Genomic DNA, 18153 nt, shown 5'->3' on the forward strand with positions numbered 1-18153 from the left:
TATATATATATATATATATATATATATGTGTGTGTGTGTGTGATTCTGCAGTTGGCTATCGAACGTGTTGCTCGAGCACATGAGTTGCAACTGCAGAAGTCTTTGTATTTGTTACCTCTGATCTCTATGATGAATAATCTAATAAGCCACAGGCCTAGTGGTGTAAAGGATTGGGTTCGGCTCTTGCAGATGAATGAAAATTTATAAATTTGTAGGATGTATATAGGGGACTGCAAATTATACCGAGAATAACATGGTAGCTGATGACCTTGCCAATCAGAGCTAACATATGGATCCTGAGTAGCAATATTTTGATGAGATCACGTATTACATATACACAAAAGGTAGATATAAACAAAATAGCCCCCTTTAGAAACCAAACAGTAACAAGAAGTTTCAATCATAGTCTGAATCCACCGAACAAGCACGTCCACAGATTTTACGTATTACATATACACAAACGTTTATACTTTCATCTTTATCTTATTTAAACTTGATTACGGAAACCAAGTAAAAGATGTGGTTCAGCGATAAGTTAATGCAGTTTAACAACAGTTCCCGATATCAAAACACACTTACGTATGTATAAACAGAGTACGAGCATCCAATGCCCAGGAAGGACACGCTCTCAATTCTCAAGCTCCACGGCCCATGGCCTGCTCCCCAGGAGGAATCATAACCAGAACTGGCTGAGCATTGAAACCAGGATGTGGCAGCCTGCGACGGATCTCACGACCTTCCTGGCATAGAGCACATGGATGACAGAACACGTGTGTTGCAAAATCACAGGCAGTCTCACATTGTTCCTGTTGTAGCTCATCATCCATAAAGCTACCACAGCACCCACAAGACCTATTAAGTGCCTCACAACTGCCCTGCTCATCACCACAAATCATAAAAAACACACATTTAATATCTCTCCCGAAATCTCTGGTAAAAATATATTGAATGATGCACATGCTCACCATGTAATGCTTTGAGTCGGACAATTAAAGTACTTTGTGTTATGATTATTAGACTCATTGTAAAGCCATGAACAAAAGAAAGGTAACTAAGAGAGTCCAACGATCAAAAACACCACATGCATTCCAAAAGTTGTATACATATTATAAGCAAAATTTAAACTACAATAACGTATGCATTTTGAGGGGGAAAATATAAAACTTGCCTCTAGGTTGAATTTGCGGCGGATGGCAGTACGCCTAGGATATGAAAACCACGGTGCAAGGCAGTTCCAACCAAAAAAGGCGTTCCCAATCAGATAAAGAGCAGAGTATGGCAAACAGTGATTTGCAAACGTCCCAGGAGCAGATCCAAGTCTCTCAGCATTGCTTCCATACAACACACAAGGAGCCACACTTCCAAGAAGACCTACCCAAATGACATCAATGTTAGCATGCAAATTGACAATAGCATGTGGGAGGAGAACACTGGGAAAGTTTATTTATGAAAACTATGATCTTATAGTCCCAAAGCCCTTATTATCAAGTATTAGCCAAAACTTTATCCAACTGTTTCGTGGGCACACAATTTTCATATCCAGTGGGAAATAAGTTGAAAATTTCTGAACTAACAGGTTTCTTCACAGTATCTTGGCCCATACAAAAGCTGAATGAACAAACAATTTATTTTATTAACCACTCATGTTTACTCAAATTTAGGGACTAGATGAATTTCAGCGTTAATATAATGCTAAGCAACAAAACCTATGTTTGTATAAGAAGGTAAGAGTATCCAATACAGAAAATCAAAGGAAAAAAGAGGTAAAGACGTAAGATCAATGAAAAATTATCCAAGACCTCAACTCGGGTAAGGCTGTAAACTCAAAAAGTTATTTCCAAGTGTGATCCAATCAAGAACGAATACCAAATTGCAGAATGGTACATCCAAGAACACATTTTGGCCATTCGGGTTCACGCTACCCCTTGGGTCAGCAGTAATCAACAAGATGCATAGCTATTCCAGAAAGTTCACAAAATCCCCTTTTCTTATTAAGCAAGAAAGGTATGGCTGAAACCGTTCAACACAAAGAACATATCCTTGAATTCTACAATTATCATATAATCATAGAATACATCCAATCCGGCAAATATAGCAATACATAGTCTACTCAAGATTAATCGAACAGCGGTCACAAAGAGATTTAAATTTAGCTAATTTAACATAATTTCAAAAAAAAAAAAAAAAAAAAAAAAGGCAATTGAATCAATCTGTTCTCGAAAATCGAAGAAATCAAAGCTACTCAGGGCACAATAAAACAGACATCCAAACACCGCACAATCCCAAGCTGTTAATTCAATAAAATCAAACGAAAAAACTTACAAACTTCGAGATCGCTGCTACAGAACTCATCATTACGCCCAAGACAAGCAAGGATGCTGGAGTCCCACTGAGCCCGACCCATAGGCTCACCCATCACGCTCCCGTGCCCCAAGGGCAGCCCATCGGCGGTCCACACGCACCCATTACCACCTCCATTCACATGCCCCACATCCGTCGGCGATTTCTCCGGCGAGGCCTTGGCGGGCTTCTCAGCATCCTTCTGGTTCTCCTCGAATTGCTTGCTCAGAAGAGGGCTCGATTCCTCCTGGACATTGCTCTCCCTGTTGTTGGTCGCCATGATTGATCACAGAGAGAAATCAGAAACCCCAGAAATCGAATAGCAGAGAGAGAGAGAATGAATTTTGAAACCCTAAAAATGGATCGACGGAATGAAAAGCGACAAAACTAGCTGTCTCAAAGTCGATGGTATCTATAGAACAAACCACGTTAACCGCGTTTTTGGTAATTAATGTTCGTCCACGTCACACCACCAGTCAACGTCGTTAGCTGGTTTTGATCTGCTGTGGCACCTACTGGGGTTTGTGCCGGTGTAAGTTCTGGCCACGTAACCATCTCCAACTGCAGTGTTCTGGACTTTCTTGCGTGGCAAAGAACTATTGGCTGGCGGATGTAACCATGTTTTTTTTTTTTTTTTGTCGAAATGTATCCATGCTATTGAGGATGTTCTTATTGTCAGTTTGGTTAAGTTTTAACGAATAAATTAAGAATTTGGGTATCTTCGAGGAAGAAGAAATCACCCAAATTGAGGTTTTGATTTAGGAAAATTCAAATTAAAGAATCAGTTTGACATTATTTATTTATTTATTTAAGAAAGCATTTTCTACGTCGAAACACCGATATATGTATATTTAGAGGTTTGATGGGATGGACTACGTCAAATATAATGGGACGATAATAATAATTTCGTATCGAATTCGTTATCTACGCGAATTAAATTTAGTACCCATTTACAAGTGAAATATAATAACACTATATGGTAATAATAAGTGGTAATTATTTAAACCAAGTTTTTTCTTTTAGATAATCCAAAATATGCAAAGTTAAAGTTTAACAAGAGGTGGGTTTCATATGTATTCCAAATCTCATGTTTGTTATTTTAGGATTTGACAAGTATAGTCCAATCCCACATTTTACCAATTAAAATTATAGTTAGGATAAAGATGGAAAATAATAAATTGTATCAAAAATAGAAAGTTACAAACGTTCAATAACTAATCTTCAGTCAAATTAAGAAATATGTACATCGTCGGGGTTGAGCCCATGCTCATATTGGGCATATTTGCACAATTTGATGGATCACCCTTCATTTGTTGATACAAATTTTTCTTTTTGAAAAAGATACGATAATAGATTTCATTTCATCAAAAGGTGTAAAACATTCATTTTGCACAACTTGACTCAATGCCTTACACATTCCTCTACAAGTAAGTCATTTATAACACTTGGAGGAGAAACTTTCCATTCACAGCTTTGAGTGAGAGAATTTGCATTGCGACGAGTATGGGTAACAGTAGCTTCAGTGATTGAATGAAGCAGTGCTTTGATGTCCTTCACAATTTGCCCAGCTGATGACAAATTAAGATTGAGATCCATCAAAGCCTCCACAATCTGAAGTGAATCACTCTCAAATAATAAATTTTGAAAACCCCTATCAACTGCCCAAGGCAAACCCTCCCTGAAATTTATCACCTCTGACTGCAGAGGAGAAAACATCCTCAAAATTTCCATATTTTGATGTCACGAACATTCTGAGGTCGTTTTGGATAATAGCCCCAAAGCCTGCAACTTTCCTATCCCAATTCCAGGATCTATCAATGTTCATCTTGAGGCGTCTAGGAGGTGGAACTGTCCATTTGGGAATGTTTGCTATCTGGATGTTACAAATCAAGACTACATATTTAGCCTCAACAAAGACTTACCACCATTGTACAACCCGATCAACACATACATAAAGAGTATCCATCTTCTCTTGCCATAATTTCCCATTCATTGCTCCCTACATAGCCCAACAAATCATAAGGAATAACTCGATGATGGAGGATGGACATCAAAACACTGCTTCATTCATTAAATGGATGGTAGTTTCTCCACATGAGTTGCATTGTATGCACTCTAAATCAATGGTGATGTGGTGTTTTGCCAGATTTCCACGGGTAGGAGATAATTCATTAGCAAGTCTCCACACAAAAACCTTGACTTATGGTGGAACGTTAGCATTCCACAAACTTGACCACAGTATGTTGGAGGCCATAGTCCAAGCCGATGATGAGGCACCACTGTTTGTAGGCTCAGCCAACATCTCGTTATGTGGTATTCACTTTTTACAATAAGCTTACCATGCTTCTCATAGTGCCAAATCAAGTAATTCGGCGGGGATTGTACACTCAATGGGATGAAGCGAATTACGTTTACTTCCTCACCAGAGAAAAGGGTCTGAAGCATCCCAATATTACATCTTTTAGTGTTTTGGTCTATAAGGTCATCCACAATTCTCAACATGCACCCTACCGGTTTTTTAGAGAAGGGTAGGACTAAAGAGGGGATTGGAATCCAAGGATCTTCCCAGATTCGAATAGAATGGCCACCGCCCACCTTACATCATAAGCCAAGGCCAATAATCTTACACACCATGCATATACTCTTTTAACAGTCAGAGGCATGGGGCTTTAGAGGTGCCTCCATGAAAGATCCATTTAGAAAATACAAGCAGGTATACCCTCGCGCGTTGCTGCGGGGTTTGAAAAATTATTAGTAGTGTAGAAAGTGTAGAAAATATGTGTTAAAGAGTAGAGTTTGTATGCCTATAGTACATTCGCCTGTTCTATTGTTCCTTACAAATATATATGAACATAAATATTCATGACATTGCATTTAAAATATTTATATTAATCATAACATTGCATATTCCAAATTTTCTCATTCCAAGGGCAAAACCTCTGCTTGATCTTTCGTAACCACGTCACACCTCCAGTAAAGCCATGCCTAAGAGAAAAACCGATAAAGATGAACAGCATAAAAAGCCATGTAGATTAAATGTGGCATAATTTGAGAGAAACAAAAGGAACTCACCAAACCCAACTACTCCACACCCTGCTCCAAGTTTAATCACACGATTTCATTTCACTTTTAGATGAGCATTCTTTTTCTGCATTTATTTTCCTGAAAAAAACCAAAAAAAAAAAAAACCACATGCATATTTATTAACATAAAAGCTAATTGTGATGTTATGTTTGTACATTAAAAATTCACTAATAATGATTATATTATACAAATTCATTTTTTTTTTCACATTATATTAGTCTGTACATTAGAATCTGATATGAATATAATTTAATTTTGTTAGTAAAAGTTAGTATTTAATAGAAGATTAGTTCATGAAGATCAATCAATTTGCTAGAAATTAAACTATTAATGTAACCAATGAAGTAATAAATTACTATGATGTATTACCAAAGTGAAATATTTGTAAGGGATTTGTTCATAATGGGTATAAATCCACCTTTCATTTAAATGTTCTCGTACCTTAATGCATATATTTTACATATTTATTCATTTCAGTAAACATGGTTGTAAACTTGTAACTATATGCAAAAATTTTACTCATCAAACAAATCACTAAAAAAATTTGCATAATCTATTTACATCTATTTGCATAATCTATCTGCAACTCAAAAAATAAAAAGAGAGAAATTATTATCTGCAACTTAAAAATAAAAAGAGAGATAGAAACTTGTTGGAAAAACGAAAACCCTCGCCGGAACTGAAACTAATCGAGGCATGCAACGAGTATTTTTTACTTCTGAGATGAACGGAAGACAATTGGTGGCAAAGGGGAGGTCCGATTCGCCGACGTTTGGCTAGAAACAACTCGCCAGACTTGGGGCACCAAAACCTCAACTGCTTAATAATATCAAAAATTGTGATAAGCCATCCAATCGCAGGTAATCAGGTAGTATATTTTTTTTTTTAAAACTCTGATTAATTTTTACATATTCTTCTTTTCTGGTGAGAAGGTTAGGGATAAGCTTGCAGCCAAACTCAAGAGTGAAACAACCTGTTTGCTCTGTTTTTTGTGGGACTACAATTCCAGATTCGTATAGCAACATGTCTAAACTGTTCAAGTTGTAAGTGCTGCTTCTGATTCTATGTCTTTTAGTAAGTTTAAAGGTCAAAGTGTGTGATCTAAGGACTACAATCTCTATTTATTCATACATCAGATTTAAAGCTCCAACTACGGAGGTGTAAATCCAAAAGATTTGTGATTAATCATAGCAACAATAGAGGGAATACAATTGGGGTAACTTTTGAAGGTGTAGAGTAAAAATATTACCTTGGCGAGACCTAAAAGAGGTCTCAAAGGCCTGAAATTGACCGAAAAAGATTCGGATCTTCGTCGAAAAAACCCACCGCAAGCTGGACTTATGGAAATCTTCGATTGATGGGTAGATTCGAGCATGCAAAGCTCACATGTTGCTGTTGGGACTCTTTGAGTCAAATAGTTGTGGTTGCAGGGGCGGCCGCCACCAGAAAACCTCTGAAAGTCGCTAGGAATGTCGAACCCAAACTGGGTTCCTCGCAAGTTGAGCAACCCTTAACGACGAAATCCACGACGGAGAATCCATTATCCCCAGCCCGCCAGGATGCTCTGACAGCCTTTACGAAGGGCCATGTGCTCATTACCACAGGGTACTGCCCTGAATTCGAAGCTTCGTGGCCTATGACCTGATAACCCATCAATAAAAATATGATCTTTAATAAAATAATACCACCCAATCATGCATGTAACGAAAGAACCAACTTTTTCCTCTTTAAATCAAAAAAATTAAAATAAAATTATGCTCAGTTTCTAGGTTTCCTTGCTTTTTAATTATTTTTTTGAGGAAAAAAAGTAGGAAAATGATGAGATGCAGAGAGATATGGACAGATTGGATTAGAGAGGAGTCGGAAACGGAATCGCCAGTTCTCTGTAAATTCGATGGAAACGGAGCAGTTAGGGTTTGAAGCGGAAACTACAAATTCGAAGCATATATTGACATGGAAAAGGTGTAGAAAGTACCTTAGGTGATGAGGAGCCGTTTTAGACCAATGGAATCGTCAAAATCATCGCTACCCGCAACTGTGTATCCAGCGAGTCGTGGAGAGAAGAGTGAGGGAGAAGAGATAGAAGGGAGAAGGAAGAATATGAGGAGAACATTTCGTTTTGGTTGGTTTAAGGTTTGAGAGTTTTCAGAAGTTGCAGAGATGAGCTCAGGTGTGATTCGAGGAAGCTTAGGACTGTGTCGAACAGAAGCAGCAACTACAGATTTAAGGGTGAAAAAGGGAGAAAAAGAAATGGAAAAACTAAAGTCTTTATAAATTTTCTCAGACAGTGGCAGACATGCAATAACAAAAACTAAACAGGGGCAAAATCGTCAGTGCACTGTGCTTATGAATAGTGATTCAGTGTGTTTTCAGTTTTAGTATAGATTGAATTTAGCCTTTAATACCTTTACAACCAAACGATGGGGCTCTATAATTATTCTCCATCCCTGTTTTGCTAGCATCCCCAAATTGAAAGCATATAGTTTTCGAAGAATTATTCTTTCAGACAAATGTTTACAAAGGGAAGAATTATTCTTTCAGACAAATCAATGTGACTAGGGAGAAAACCAATTCAAATTGAAAAAAGAGAAAACATAATAGAATTGCTCTCACATGCCACATTTGATTGGGTTTGTGGTTTGTCATAGTCCGTGTCATTTCCTTCTCTACCTCTATCCCCATCTCACTTTTCCTTTAAGCGTTGTTTTGCCCTATCTCTTCAATGATGGTGGTTGGCCCCATCTCTCCAAAGAAGGTGGTTTGTCCCAATCACCATCCAACAATATGGTGATTGTGTCTGATATTTGTCTCAATTTGGGAACTAGCTTCCCCTGTTTTGGTTTTCCTCTAATTGCTCACTTTTCTTGCAATGTGCACTAAATTTTTCTGTAATGTTCCAAAAATATTTTCAGAAGCACAATCTGATGGTAGGCCAAAACAATGTCATAATAAATTTCAACTCTACTAGCCAAAATAAATTTAATTCGATCACTTTATGATTGCATCTAACCTCCTCGTTAGACTGCCTACGTACCTTAGAACGAGATCAAGCCATTCGTAGTTCACCAATGTAATTAAACTGTTTTCTAACTATTCAAGTGGCGGAAAAATACAATACTAGATTCAGATAATCGAATCATGACAAATGAATATCAAATATGAAATAAGAACATCGAAATTAGCTAAAAAGCAAAGTTGGTCCATTGGCCACGCACTGCACGTGCCACCGCCACAAACGGAAACCTAATTTTCTAACTAACTCCAAAAATTACCAAACTTCACAAATTTGTAGTACACAACAAGGGGAAGAATTTTCATACTTGGGCCGAAGTCCAATTCGGTCATGAAACACCTGAAATTGCCCTTAGCCGCAGAAAACCCTAGAAATGGGTGTTCTTCAATTCGTCGAATTTGTAGTTTCGCCGCCCCAAAACTTGTTTGGGTTTTGATCTAGGCCTCAAGTGCAGTTGAACAAGGGTGGTGGTCAACGGTGGTGCTTGCAGAAACGGCCGATCGTTGCCATGCACCCACAAAACTCGTCGATGAGTTCTTCACGAAACCGAGGCCAAATATAAGAGGGAACAATGGGGAATATTTTTCAGGTGGTAGCAAGCCTTGGATTGCAGGAAAAATTCTGAATCAGCGTCATGGTGTGTGCAAGAACCGGGTTGCATGGGTTCCGGGTTGGCCGGTTCCTTCTTCTCCCATTTCGCCTCTTTTCCTTTCTCCTTATTAGGTGGATTTCCCCCTTATTTCTCTCATTTCCCTTTCTCCCCCAACTAGATCCACACACGTGGCATTGGAAGGTTCTCCAGCTTTCCGGGAGCCTTCCAGAAAAAAAAATTTTAATTACCATTTTACCCCTATATTTAACTGTTAATTTCTCTTTTGTTAAAACTCTGTTTCACAAACGGTTTTCACCTATGCGCTTGTAGGACCATGCTCTATCCAAATATGCCAAGAGACACGGTGAAACATGGGAGGATAAAGTACGTCCTTGTATAATTCAGTTTAGCCAACTAGGGGTAGTTTCATCTTTTCCACTTATCAAAAAATTATGTGCCGTAAATATAAATGTATCATAACTACGAATACGACAACAAAATATTTAATAATAAAATCTAGGAATAGGATTTCACATTTCCCCTCCCCATTTAAATTTCATAAATAAATCACGTATTTAAAAATAATTAGGGTATTACATTTTCATTGGCCCCAAATTTCACACAAATCCCTAACCCAAACACAAATTCACCCTTACTCTCTTCATCATCCTCTATCGCTTCCTTTTCCACTCCACCTTGGCCTTATTGACTCTCATTTGCCGTAAAAAAATCATGCTTTCAATTGAGTACTCTAACCGAGCTCTTGTGTCTACTAGCCACCCTAAGAGCGAATCGTCGCTCATTCAGTTAAAGGTGTGTGAAATCAAGACTTGGTTTCGTCGCGAAACTCTACCTTGCCTCATTTTTTGGTTCTGAATTCATGTCTTGATTTGCTAGTGTTAGAACTATGTTCTTGCTGGGGTTGAAATTATGTTCTTACAGGTCCCTGAGTGGTGGACATAGTTGTGAAGTTTTGATGCACCATTTGTAGGTTGATTGGTGTTAAATTTGAGCTTTGGTGTTGATATAATGTTATGTGTTTGTGGTATAGCTTTGTTTATCATTTAGGGCTCTGAAAGACCTGTATATGGTACGTTTAGGGTGCATTTGTCATTTTGTGGTGCGAAATTGACGGTGTAGATTGTTCTTTGCCTTTGGTTTTCGAGCGGCTATGGTTGACCATCCCTCACCTAGGCTTCTAAGGTTTTCTTTGCTAGCCACTTTGTGGATCCCAATTGGTTAGGTCACTTAAGAGGGTATGTTTTTATGGGTTGTAACCCCTATGCAGTGACACCATTACTCATGCTTTGTTTGCATTAGTAGCATTATTTTTGTATGCTAGTCCTTTCTAAGGTTAGTTGTAGGTTGTTATATGTCTGTTGGATTTGTTTAATGAATAACTCTACCTTTGACAGAAAAAACAATCAATGTGAAATTTCTTTGGATATGTTATTTTTGCTTGCACTATCGCATAGTAATCAATAACCTAACAGGGAGTTCGATAAAGTGATTTCCTACAAGATTGACCTCGATTCTTCACCATCATATAGTTTTCAAGTTATTCAGTACAATTGATATCTGCATATTAGCTAGGGTTTGTTTTGTCAACTGACCCTCTTGAATCTTGATGCATATTAAGAGAAAGTCTTGCATGTATTAGTAGACGGTCACGTTATATGAGTCTCCATTGTTGAAGCTTACTCATGGCACTCGTTAACGACAATGGTAAAACTTAATGAAACTGAAGCCACGAAAAAAAATTTACACATAAAAATATATTAAATCAAAATGCTATATAATGATAAACTCGTTTTGTATAAATCGTTCTCCATAAAAAGACATCTCTTAGCTGTTAGCTCTCTTCTTTGTCAACAGTTCCATGAAATGTTTGCTTACTAAAATGATGGATCAAAAGGTGGTGAAGGGCCCAAAGGATACACCATTTTTATTTTTGAATGTTTAAACATATTTTTCTGCAAAAATATAATTAAGTTATCTAATATAATGCGGATCAGTTTTATAAGTAGATAGTTTAAGAAAAGAGTAATGCTAGTAGACCAACCTTTTAGACTAAATTTACGAATCATGTGATATGTCATCAATTAAAAATAAGCACGTTAATTAAAACTTAAATAACAATCTAATTGTCAACAACTACATCATATGATTTAAATAAAGGATAATGCTAAAGAAATCAACTATTTAGACCAATTTTGTAAACCATATGATGCGGTTGTTGATGGCTGAATTTTAAGTGTTGATTAACGTGCTTATTTCCGATTGGCAACAAATCATTAACTTACAAATTTGATCTAAAAATTTAATCGACTAACATTAACGTATTTATTTTCTATTGGCAACAAATCACCTAACTTACAAATTTGATCTAAAAATTTAATCTACTAGCATTATCATGGAAATTGAGAAGCATTAAATTTGGAGGAAGTACCTGTAAGTGTGTGGTTCCCCAAGTGGCATCCAACTCGTCCATCATAGTAATTATGCGTTACTATCATGCAGAAGCAATGCCAAGTCGCTCTGCCACATTACATGTGTCTCACCACATGCATGATGCATCTATTGCACTAGCTACTACAATATGCACCAAACCATTACGCAAATTAATGTTCATCCAGCGATGATAAGAGAATCTGATATATCCATCCACTTTCGCTCTCAAACCATAACCCTAAACTCTCATACCACCACATAATGTTAGCAACACTACTACAAAATTATCTATAACTGGCGGTTCAAAAAATGACAAAAAACGTATATTACTGTCGGATTTTAAGCAAAATCTGACAGAAAATGGATGCAGTGACGGTTATAATAAGCGACAGATTTGCCAGCATCAGAAAATGAATTTTCCGAAAGAAAATACTCTAAAACCGACAGAAATTGTGTCGGATATAACCGACAATATATATATATATTTATCATAAATAAATAAGAGAATTTCTAACATCCGTCACTAATTAAATGATGTGTTGGATATAATTTATCCGACAATATTTTTCTAAATCCGCCACCATCATCTACCACCTAAATCTAATATTGTAGTAGTGCAAGGTTGACGAAATATAAACTAAGTCACGCTAGCCCCAAGATCGAGTTATGCCTTCTTGAATTCATGATCTCCAATTACATGCGTTGCCTAATTCAGCTATCGTAAGGTTGTGATACTGGTCCATCGACCGGATCGAGCAGCGTATATTGCTTCAGAAATTAGTAATATATCTCATCAATTTCATCTTTAAACTATAGGTGGCATTGTAACGGTCTCAATGAAAAGTTCATTGGAACCATCTGCTAAATTTGTGTAGTAATTCTATTCCATTGCATGTTACTAATAAACTACATAGATTGAATTGTTTATTTCTTAGGCCTAAGTAAATATAATATTAATGATAGTTACAACGATAATTATATTCATTGTTCCGGGCATATATAAGATCTTGGAGTCCTTCATTTACACAAAGGCGATAAAATTAAAATTTTTATAAGATTGCTATATATTCATCGCCTATATTAATACATGTTCATATTGAAATCTAAAATACTAAAAGGGAACAAATTGCGAACCAAAATTAACACTCCCACTGTCCAGATGACTTTCTTCATTCATGTACTTTCTTCACCTGCAAAGAAAATTACAACATAAGAGTACAGAACAAATATATATACAAATATACATATATATAATACATGTAATTAGAAACATAAAATACCATGCGAATTAAGTTAAGAAAAGCTTTAAAAGTTTCTAAAGAGCTTGTGAAATAAGAGTGACCAAATATTAATGTTGTCACACAAGCCTAAATCCAAATTAAAAAAAGTTGCTAAATTGAGTTTAGACAAGTTGGCTAGAACAAAGTGCTGTCTATGTACTCAAATTCGAATTCACTCTCTTCATAATTTAAATTAAATTAAATATCGCTCAAATAATTTAAAAAAAGAAAAGAAAAAAATAAGCTGAACCCCAATAAGAACTTAAAATAAATTAATAATAATAAAAAAAAAGCTAATCCATGTAAGTGCATGAGCTCTTACCTTTCTTCCCATCTTAGCAGCTTTAATGCTCTCAGGTTTTGGGGTTGCCATGGCGTTTTCTTTGTGAATCAATGGCTTAGGCTTCTTCCCATGATAATGATGAGGCGGTGGAACTGATGAGTGTGTCTCCGGACCTCTATAATCAATCTCATAAACGTCAGTATCCATCAAATCCGATCCACCTACTAAAACACACCACCAAAAATATTAGCAAACTAATAAACTTAATTTATATGAGCATATACCACATAAATCAAATTATTTCAGGGGAGTGATTCCCAATACAATTTTCTCCATTAAAACTGTTAGATTTCTGGTAGATTGAACAAATCAAAATAGAGAAACAAACAGGAATGTACGGAGAGAAAAGGCGTGCAGAAACCATTTTGTTTGATTCAAACCTTTAGAAAAGCAAGGTTTGGCAAGGAGGAAGAGAAAAAGGCAGGTGGTTAAGATTGTAGAGTTCTTAAGCTTCTCCATTTTTCATGCCAATGACTGTCAGAACATAAAAATGAGCAGTACTTATATAAAGGGAAGAATGAGCTCACGAAAGAAGCAAGGCATGAGAGATGATTTAAAGGAGAAATTAGGTTCTCATCATTCCTTTTGCTACGCCATTAATTAAAATCCTTTTCATTTTCAATTTTTGATCAAGATCCTTAGGTATTTATAACATCATTAATTATTTTAATAATAAAATATTTTTTTATTTCTAAATATATTCATTTAATGTTAAAAATGTTACAATTAGTATATTTATATTTATGACTAAATTTTTTATCCTATATTTTTAGTTTTAGTTTGTACCCATTTTTAATTTGTAATTTTTTTTTTAATTTGTACCAATTTTCTTTTCAATTTTAATTTGTACCCATATATTGATTTCTTTTTGTGCCCATATTTTTTTAAAGTTTATTTGTATTTGTACCCATATATATTTTTTTATTTTGATAAACGTACCCATGCTAATTATATGCACCCATTCATGTAAAACTTTATAATCTTAAAATGTACTCATTCTTAAATATACCAATTTGTTATATGTAAAATGTACCATTTTTTTTATATAAAATCTATTCAATTCTTTTCTAATCAATTTTTAAACTTATATGGGTACATTCTTTTTTCTTTGATTTTAAAATGTATCCATGTCAAGTTTAATTGAAGAAATTTACTAATGTTATTAAGCCTAATATCTTTTTTTTTTTTTTTTTTTTTTTGATTTTGAAGAATGTACCCATGTGATGACCGGTCCTTAATTTTCATATGTAAATTCTCCCCGAATATGTAATTTGACGATTATGCCCTTATTGGCAAGTGACATGGACATATTCTTATCGCTTTCATTTTATTTCTCGCTATTGCATTTAAATTGTACACGTTAGTACGAGTCGGCATAGATTTTAAAGTGTAAAAATATCTACTTCGGATAGATTTCGATTACCTTTTACTGTAGGGAATCTGAAAACCTATCCTTTGGATTCCCTTTTTATCCTACCCGTGCATCCCCTCCATTTTTCACTCTCTCACCTATCCCATCTCTCCCCCATTTCTGTCACCCAATCAGAAAAAGGAAAAAAGGAACTCTCTCTCTCCCGTATACTCCTTCTTTTCTACAACGCCATGAATGAGCTTCAAAGCTCGTAGATTGAACTCACAAACTACACCATTGTGCTCATCTCAGTCCCATGATCACAACCATGTCCTTGAAATTTGGTGTAGACGAGTTTTGACTCACCAACTCAGAAGGTTCGACTCAGCGAGTTCGATATAACGATTTTCAGGCCATTTATGGCTTAGGTAAGCCTTGAGAAACCCTTAGAACCTTCATTTCAATTCTATGGGTTGATATTGATCTCTTGTTTGTGTTTTGAACGTATGGTTTAACCCAGAAAACTCAAGAAGAAGATTTTACATGTTTTTCATTCAAGGACTGTGACCATTTGGTCACTTTCAACCCATTTTTCTGGTCAACCTCGACCACAACTGGACTCCTACTAGGTACAAACTTGTTCTCTACATTCCTAACTTCAAAATGGCGTTTGAATCACTGAGTTTGGTTAAATAACGAGTTAGAAATCAATTCTGGAAGTTAGGAAGAAATTTCCAGTTTGCTAGAAATCTACAATCGTGGTCATTTAACCACTTTCAGGCCAAATTTCTGAACAACTCGGACCGTATTCGAATGTTCTATGAATTGGGATCGATACATCACATTCCTAGCTTTAATTTGGCTTTTGTATAAGTGTTTTTGGTTAAGAATCGAGCTCGTTAGGAGCTCTGAAAGTTGGCCCAAAAATCTGCAAAACTGCAGAAAATCGCAAGGCGAGTACGCCTGTAGTCGCGGGCACATGGGGCGTCCGTGGCCAGTTTGTGCAGCCCCTTTTGGCAGCGCGTGAAGGCGCGTTCGGCCTCCGGCCAGCATGTGGTCGACACATGTGTGTTCGTGTTGTCGAGTAGATCGATTTCGTATAATTAAACCCTAGGTTTGAGCAAACTATGGGGGTTTTATTTAGGTTTCCGTTATGTGTTTTAATTAATGTTATTTTAGTTATTTCACATATAGGGAAAACTTATCACAAGGATTTACGAGGCCAAGCTAGGTTCGGGGGCTACGACCCAGCAATGTACTTGTGAGTGAGCAATTGTTTTATACCTATACATATTTATAGTTTCCATAAATGCGTATTTATTTCACTTTTACGCTTATATTGCCAAGTATCGTTATTGTGATATTAATTGTGATAAATGCTACTATATGGCTGAGATATTACTATCATGACATTCATACATATTTGTACATGCTCATCTTGATGCACCAGTGTTAGTACTCGCCCCAAGGCCAGAGCCAGTCCTTCACGTGTATGTTCACATCGCATCGTTCGCTCGCCTTGAATCTAAGTTAGGTGCCAGTCCTGTCGGGTAGATTGCATTAGGCAACCCGACTTGTATGTGATCGTGCTTCTGCACCAGCCTTCACGTGATCGTAGTACTAGAGCATATTGATTACACCCAGTCCTGTTCATGTCAGAAATTATTTGTGTAAACTTATGTGTGTGTCAGCTTAGATGGATGAGCACTTAGCTATACTTGATTATCACATGATTATATTATTGTGGCATTTGATACATCATAACTTGGCATATATTTGGTTACAACTCCGTTATAGTATTGTTAATTTATCGTATACATACCTATGTAGTATGTTTTAAGGAAACTATACTTGTTTTACGGCGAAGGATTAATATATTCAAAGATAAAGGTTTTCTTATAAGTATTGTTTTGCTGACCCACTTAACTTTGTTTTTCACCCATCCAGGACCTAGATAGCTGTACTCTTTGTGGTACTCGAGGAATCTCAGCAGTTGTGACATTTCCTTCTATTTAGACGTACGAACTTATCACTGTTATGTAATAAGTGTACTTTAGTTATCTTGACTACTTTTCTGTAGTCTCACTGCCTTACGCTCTGAATAATTGTAGTGGGTTTGTCCCACGATTGCGCATTCTTTCACTGTTTAGTTCTAATTAGTTTCAAGTTTATTCACTTTTTGCATCACTTACCTTTATGGTTACGTCACCTCACGGTGATGGCCATCATGCTTTGACCTCTCTAGGTTTGGGTGTGTCAGCTTGGTATCAAAGCATAGGTTTAGACAGTCCTGCACTTCCTATTGTGTTTTAACTCTTGTTTTCTTATGTCAGAACCATGCCACCTCGTAAAGAGCCACGTTATCCAGCTGAGAATAACTTTCCGGACTTTGGGCAGTTTGGTGAGGCTATCGCCAATGTTATTCAGTCTTCACTTTGTCCTACCCCAAAGAATTCTCTGGATATTGTATCTCGCCTGAAGATTAATGATTTCTTCGGTAATGAGGGATCGGAGAAATTAGAGATATGGTTCGATCATGTTGAGAAAACTTTTCGAGTTATGCATAGGCAGGGAAATCTTTCTCTAGAGAGATGGGTCGAGACAACGACCTGGTTCTTTCGATTGAGGGCAAAATCTAGGTAGGATCATGATAGAAAATCATTATCTGATAAGGATGCTATAAATTGGGATGTTTTCAAACAGTTATTTCAGACCAGATTTGTTCATCCGAAGTATTTGGATAGTAAGAAGAATGAGTTCACAGACTTGAGGCACGGTAAGATGTCAGCCACCAAGTATCATCGAAGGTTCACAGACTTATCTCGTTATTGCCTTGAGACTGCTTCTAATCCCCGGGAAATGCTTCGTTTGTTTAAGAGGGGAATTTGCAAGAAATGGTGTACTATAGCAACCTCTACTCCTTGTGCTACTTACCAGGAGTGCTTCGAGGTCTTGCTTCGGATTGAAGATTCAGAGAATGCTCCTGACGATGAGGATAAGGAGGATGTTGGCAGGAATGTCTAGAGGTACAATAATAGGGGGCAATCATCACTTGGCCCAAGAAGGGCTCATAATTTTAAAATGAGTGGAAATAGCTCGGATCTTCGAGCGGGGGTTCTAACCCTCAGAGGGAAGGCAGATCCTTTGGTGGTTCTCATTTTCAGAATCAAGGAAACTCCAATAGTTCAAGTGTTAAGTTTTGTTGTAGGTGTAACACCCGTCACTATGGCGAGTGTAAAAGATGAAGCATATGATGTTTCACTTGCGGACAAACAGGGCATATGGCCTATAATTGTCCTCAAAATCAAAAGAATCAGCCTGCTAATCTATCATCTGCAGTCCCCTTACAGCAGCTTCCAACACTTGGTAATCATCAGCAGATAGGCCACGGTAGAGCTTTCCACTACCAAGGGGGCATAGCCTCGAGTCAGGGAGGACCATACCAGTATACACCTGAGGTTCCCTACTATCAGGGAGGCTATCAACTGACTCAGGGAGGTTATCCGCAGTTCCAGGGAGATTATACGCTGTATTAAGACGGTGGAGCACAAATGTATACTGGAGGACAATATCAGAATCTAGACGTAGCATCTAGCAGTGGAGGTTCAGTTAGACATGCAAATCTACCCCAACTGGGCCGAGGTAATCAGACTCAAGTAAATAGGGGTCGTGGAGGCAGGCAGTAAGTTTAAGGAAGAG

General features: G+C 37.0%; 2 protein-coding genes and 2 long non-coding RNA genes across 5 annotated transcripts; all 4 read right to left on the reverse strand.

Moving 5' to 3' along the window:
• Nucleotides 1-368: 368 nt before the first annotated feature.
• LOC126619190 (cell number regulator 8-like) lies at nt 369-2740 on the reverse strand. Its single transcript, XM_050287484.1, has 3 exons — nt 2323-2740; nt 1169-1371; nt 369-875 (listed from the first exon to the last, which is right to left on the reverse strand). Exons 1-3 carry the CDS (start codon nt 2618-2620, stop codon nt 636-638), a joined length of 741 nt encoding a protein of 246 aa, XP_050143441.1. The 5' UTR covers nt 2621-2740; the 3' UTR covers nt 369-635.
• A 923-nt stretch (nt 2741-3663) lies between these two features.
• On the reverse strand, nt 3664-9260 carry LOC126617802 (uncharacterized). The gene is made up of 2 exons (XR_007621539.1): nt 8745-9260; nt 3664-4339 (listed from the first exon to the last, which is right to left on the reverse strand). It is a non-coding gene; the product is annotated as an uncharacterized LOC126617802 (long non-coding RNA).
• Nucleotides 5108-7714, reverse strand: LOC126617801 (uncharacterized). Its single transcript, XR_007621538.1, has 4 exons — nt 7400-7714; nt 6674-7307; nt 5413-5502; nt 5108-5325 (listed from the first exon to the last, which is right to left on the reverse strand). It is a non-coding gene; the product is annotated as an uncharacterized LOC126617801 (long non-coding RNA).
• Nucleotides 9261-12440: 3180 nt separating the features above from the next.
• Nucleotides 12441-13646, reverse strand: LOC126619683 (uncharacterized). Of its 2 annotated transcripts, none has more exons than XM_050288101.1 (3): nt 13484-13646; nt 13083-13264; nt 12441-12670 (listed from the first exon to the last, which is right to left on the reverse strand). In XM_050288101.1, exons 1-3 carry the CDS (start codon nt 13560-13562, stop codon nt 12650-12652), a joined length of 282 nt encoding a protein of 93 aa, XP_050144058.1. In that variant the 5' UTR covers nt 13563-13646; the 3' UTR covers nt 12441-12649. The 2 variants fall into 2 exon arrangements, with proteins under 2 accessions (XP_050144058.1, XP_050144057.1); XM_050288100.1 differs by having other exon boundaries at nt 13083-13267; nt 13484-13642.
• Nucleotides 13647-18153: the final 4507 nt, after the last annotated feature.

The sequence above is a fragment of the Malus sylvestris genome, chromosome 4 (genome assembly GCF_916048215.2).
Source record: "Malus sylvestris chromosome 4, drMalSylv7.2, whole genome shotgun sequence".
NCBI classification, from domain to species: domain Eukaryota; kingdom Viridiplantae; phylum Streptophyta; class Magnoliopsida; order Rosales; family Rosaceae; genus Malus; species Malus sylvestris.

What these genes read in the sequence shown, in the direction of transcription:
- LOC126619190 (XM_050287484.1), bottom strand. Translation starts at nt 2,620, where the DNA reads ATGGCGACCAACAACAGGGAGAGCAATGTCCAGGAGGAATCGAGCCCT. An exon ending in TAGCAGCGATCTCGAAGTTT is followed by an intron (nt 1,372 to 2,322) that starts GTAAGTTTTTTC and finishes TCATTTGGGTAG; the next exon opens with GTCTTCTTGGAAGTGTGGCT. An exon ending in GCCGCAAATTCAACCTAGAG is followed by an intron (nt 876 to 1,168) that starts GCAAGTTTTATA and finishes GGTGATGAGCAG; the next exon opens with GGCAGTTGTGAGGCACTTAA.
- LOC126619683 (XM_050288100.1), bottom strand. Translation starts at nt 13,562, where the DNA reads ATGGAGAAGCTTAAGAACTCTACAATCTTAACCACCTGCCTTTTTCTC. An exon ending in CAAACCTTGCTTTTCTAAAG is followed by an intron (nt 13,268 to 13,483) that starts GTTTGAATCAAA and finishes GGTGTGTTTTAG; the next exon opens with TAGGTGGATCGGATTTGATG. An exon ending in CTGCTAAGATGGGAAGAAAG is followed by an intron (nt 12,671 to 13,082) that starts GTAAGAGCTCAT and finishes TTTTCTTTGCAG; the next exon opens with GTGAAGAAAGTACATGAATG.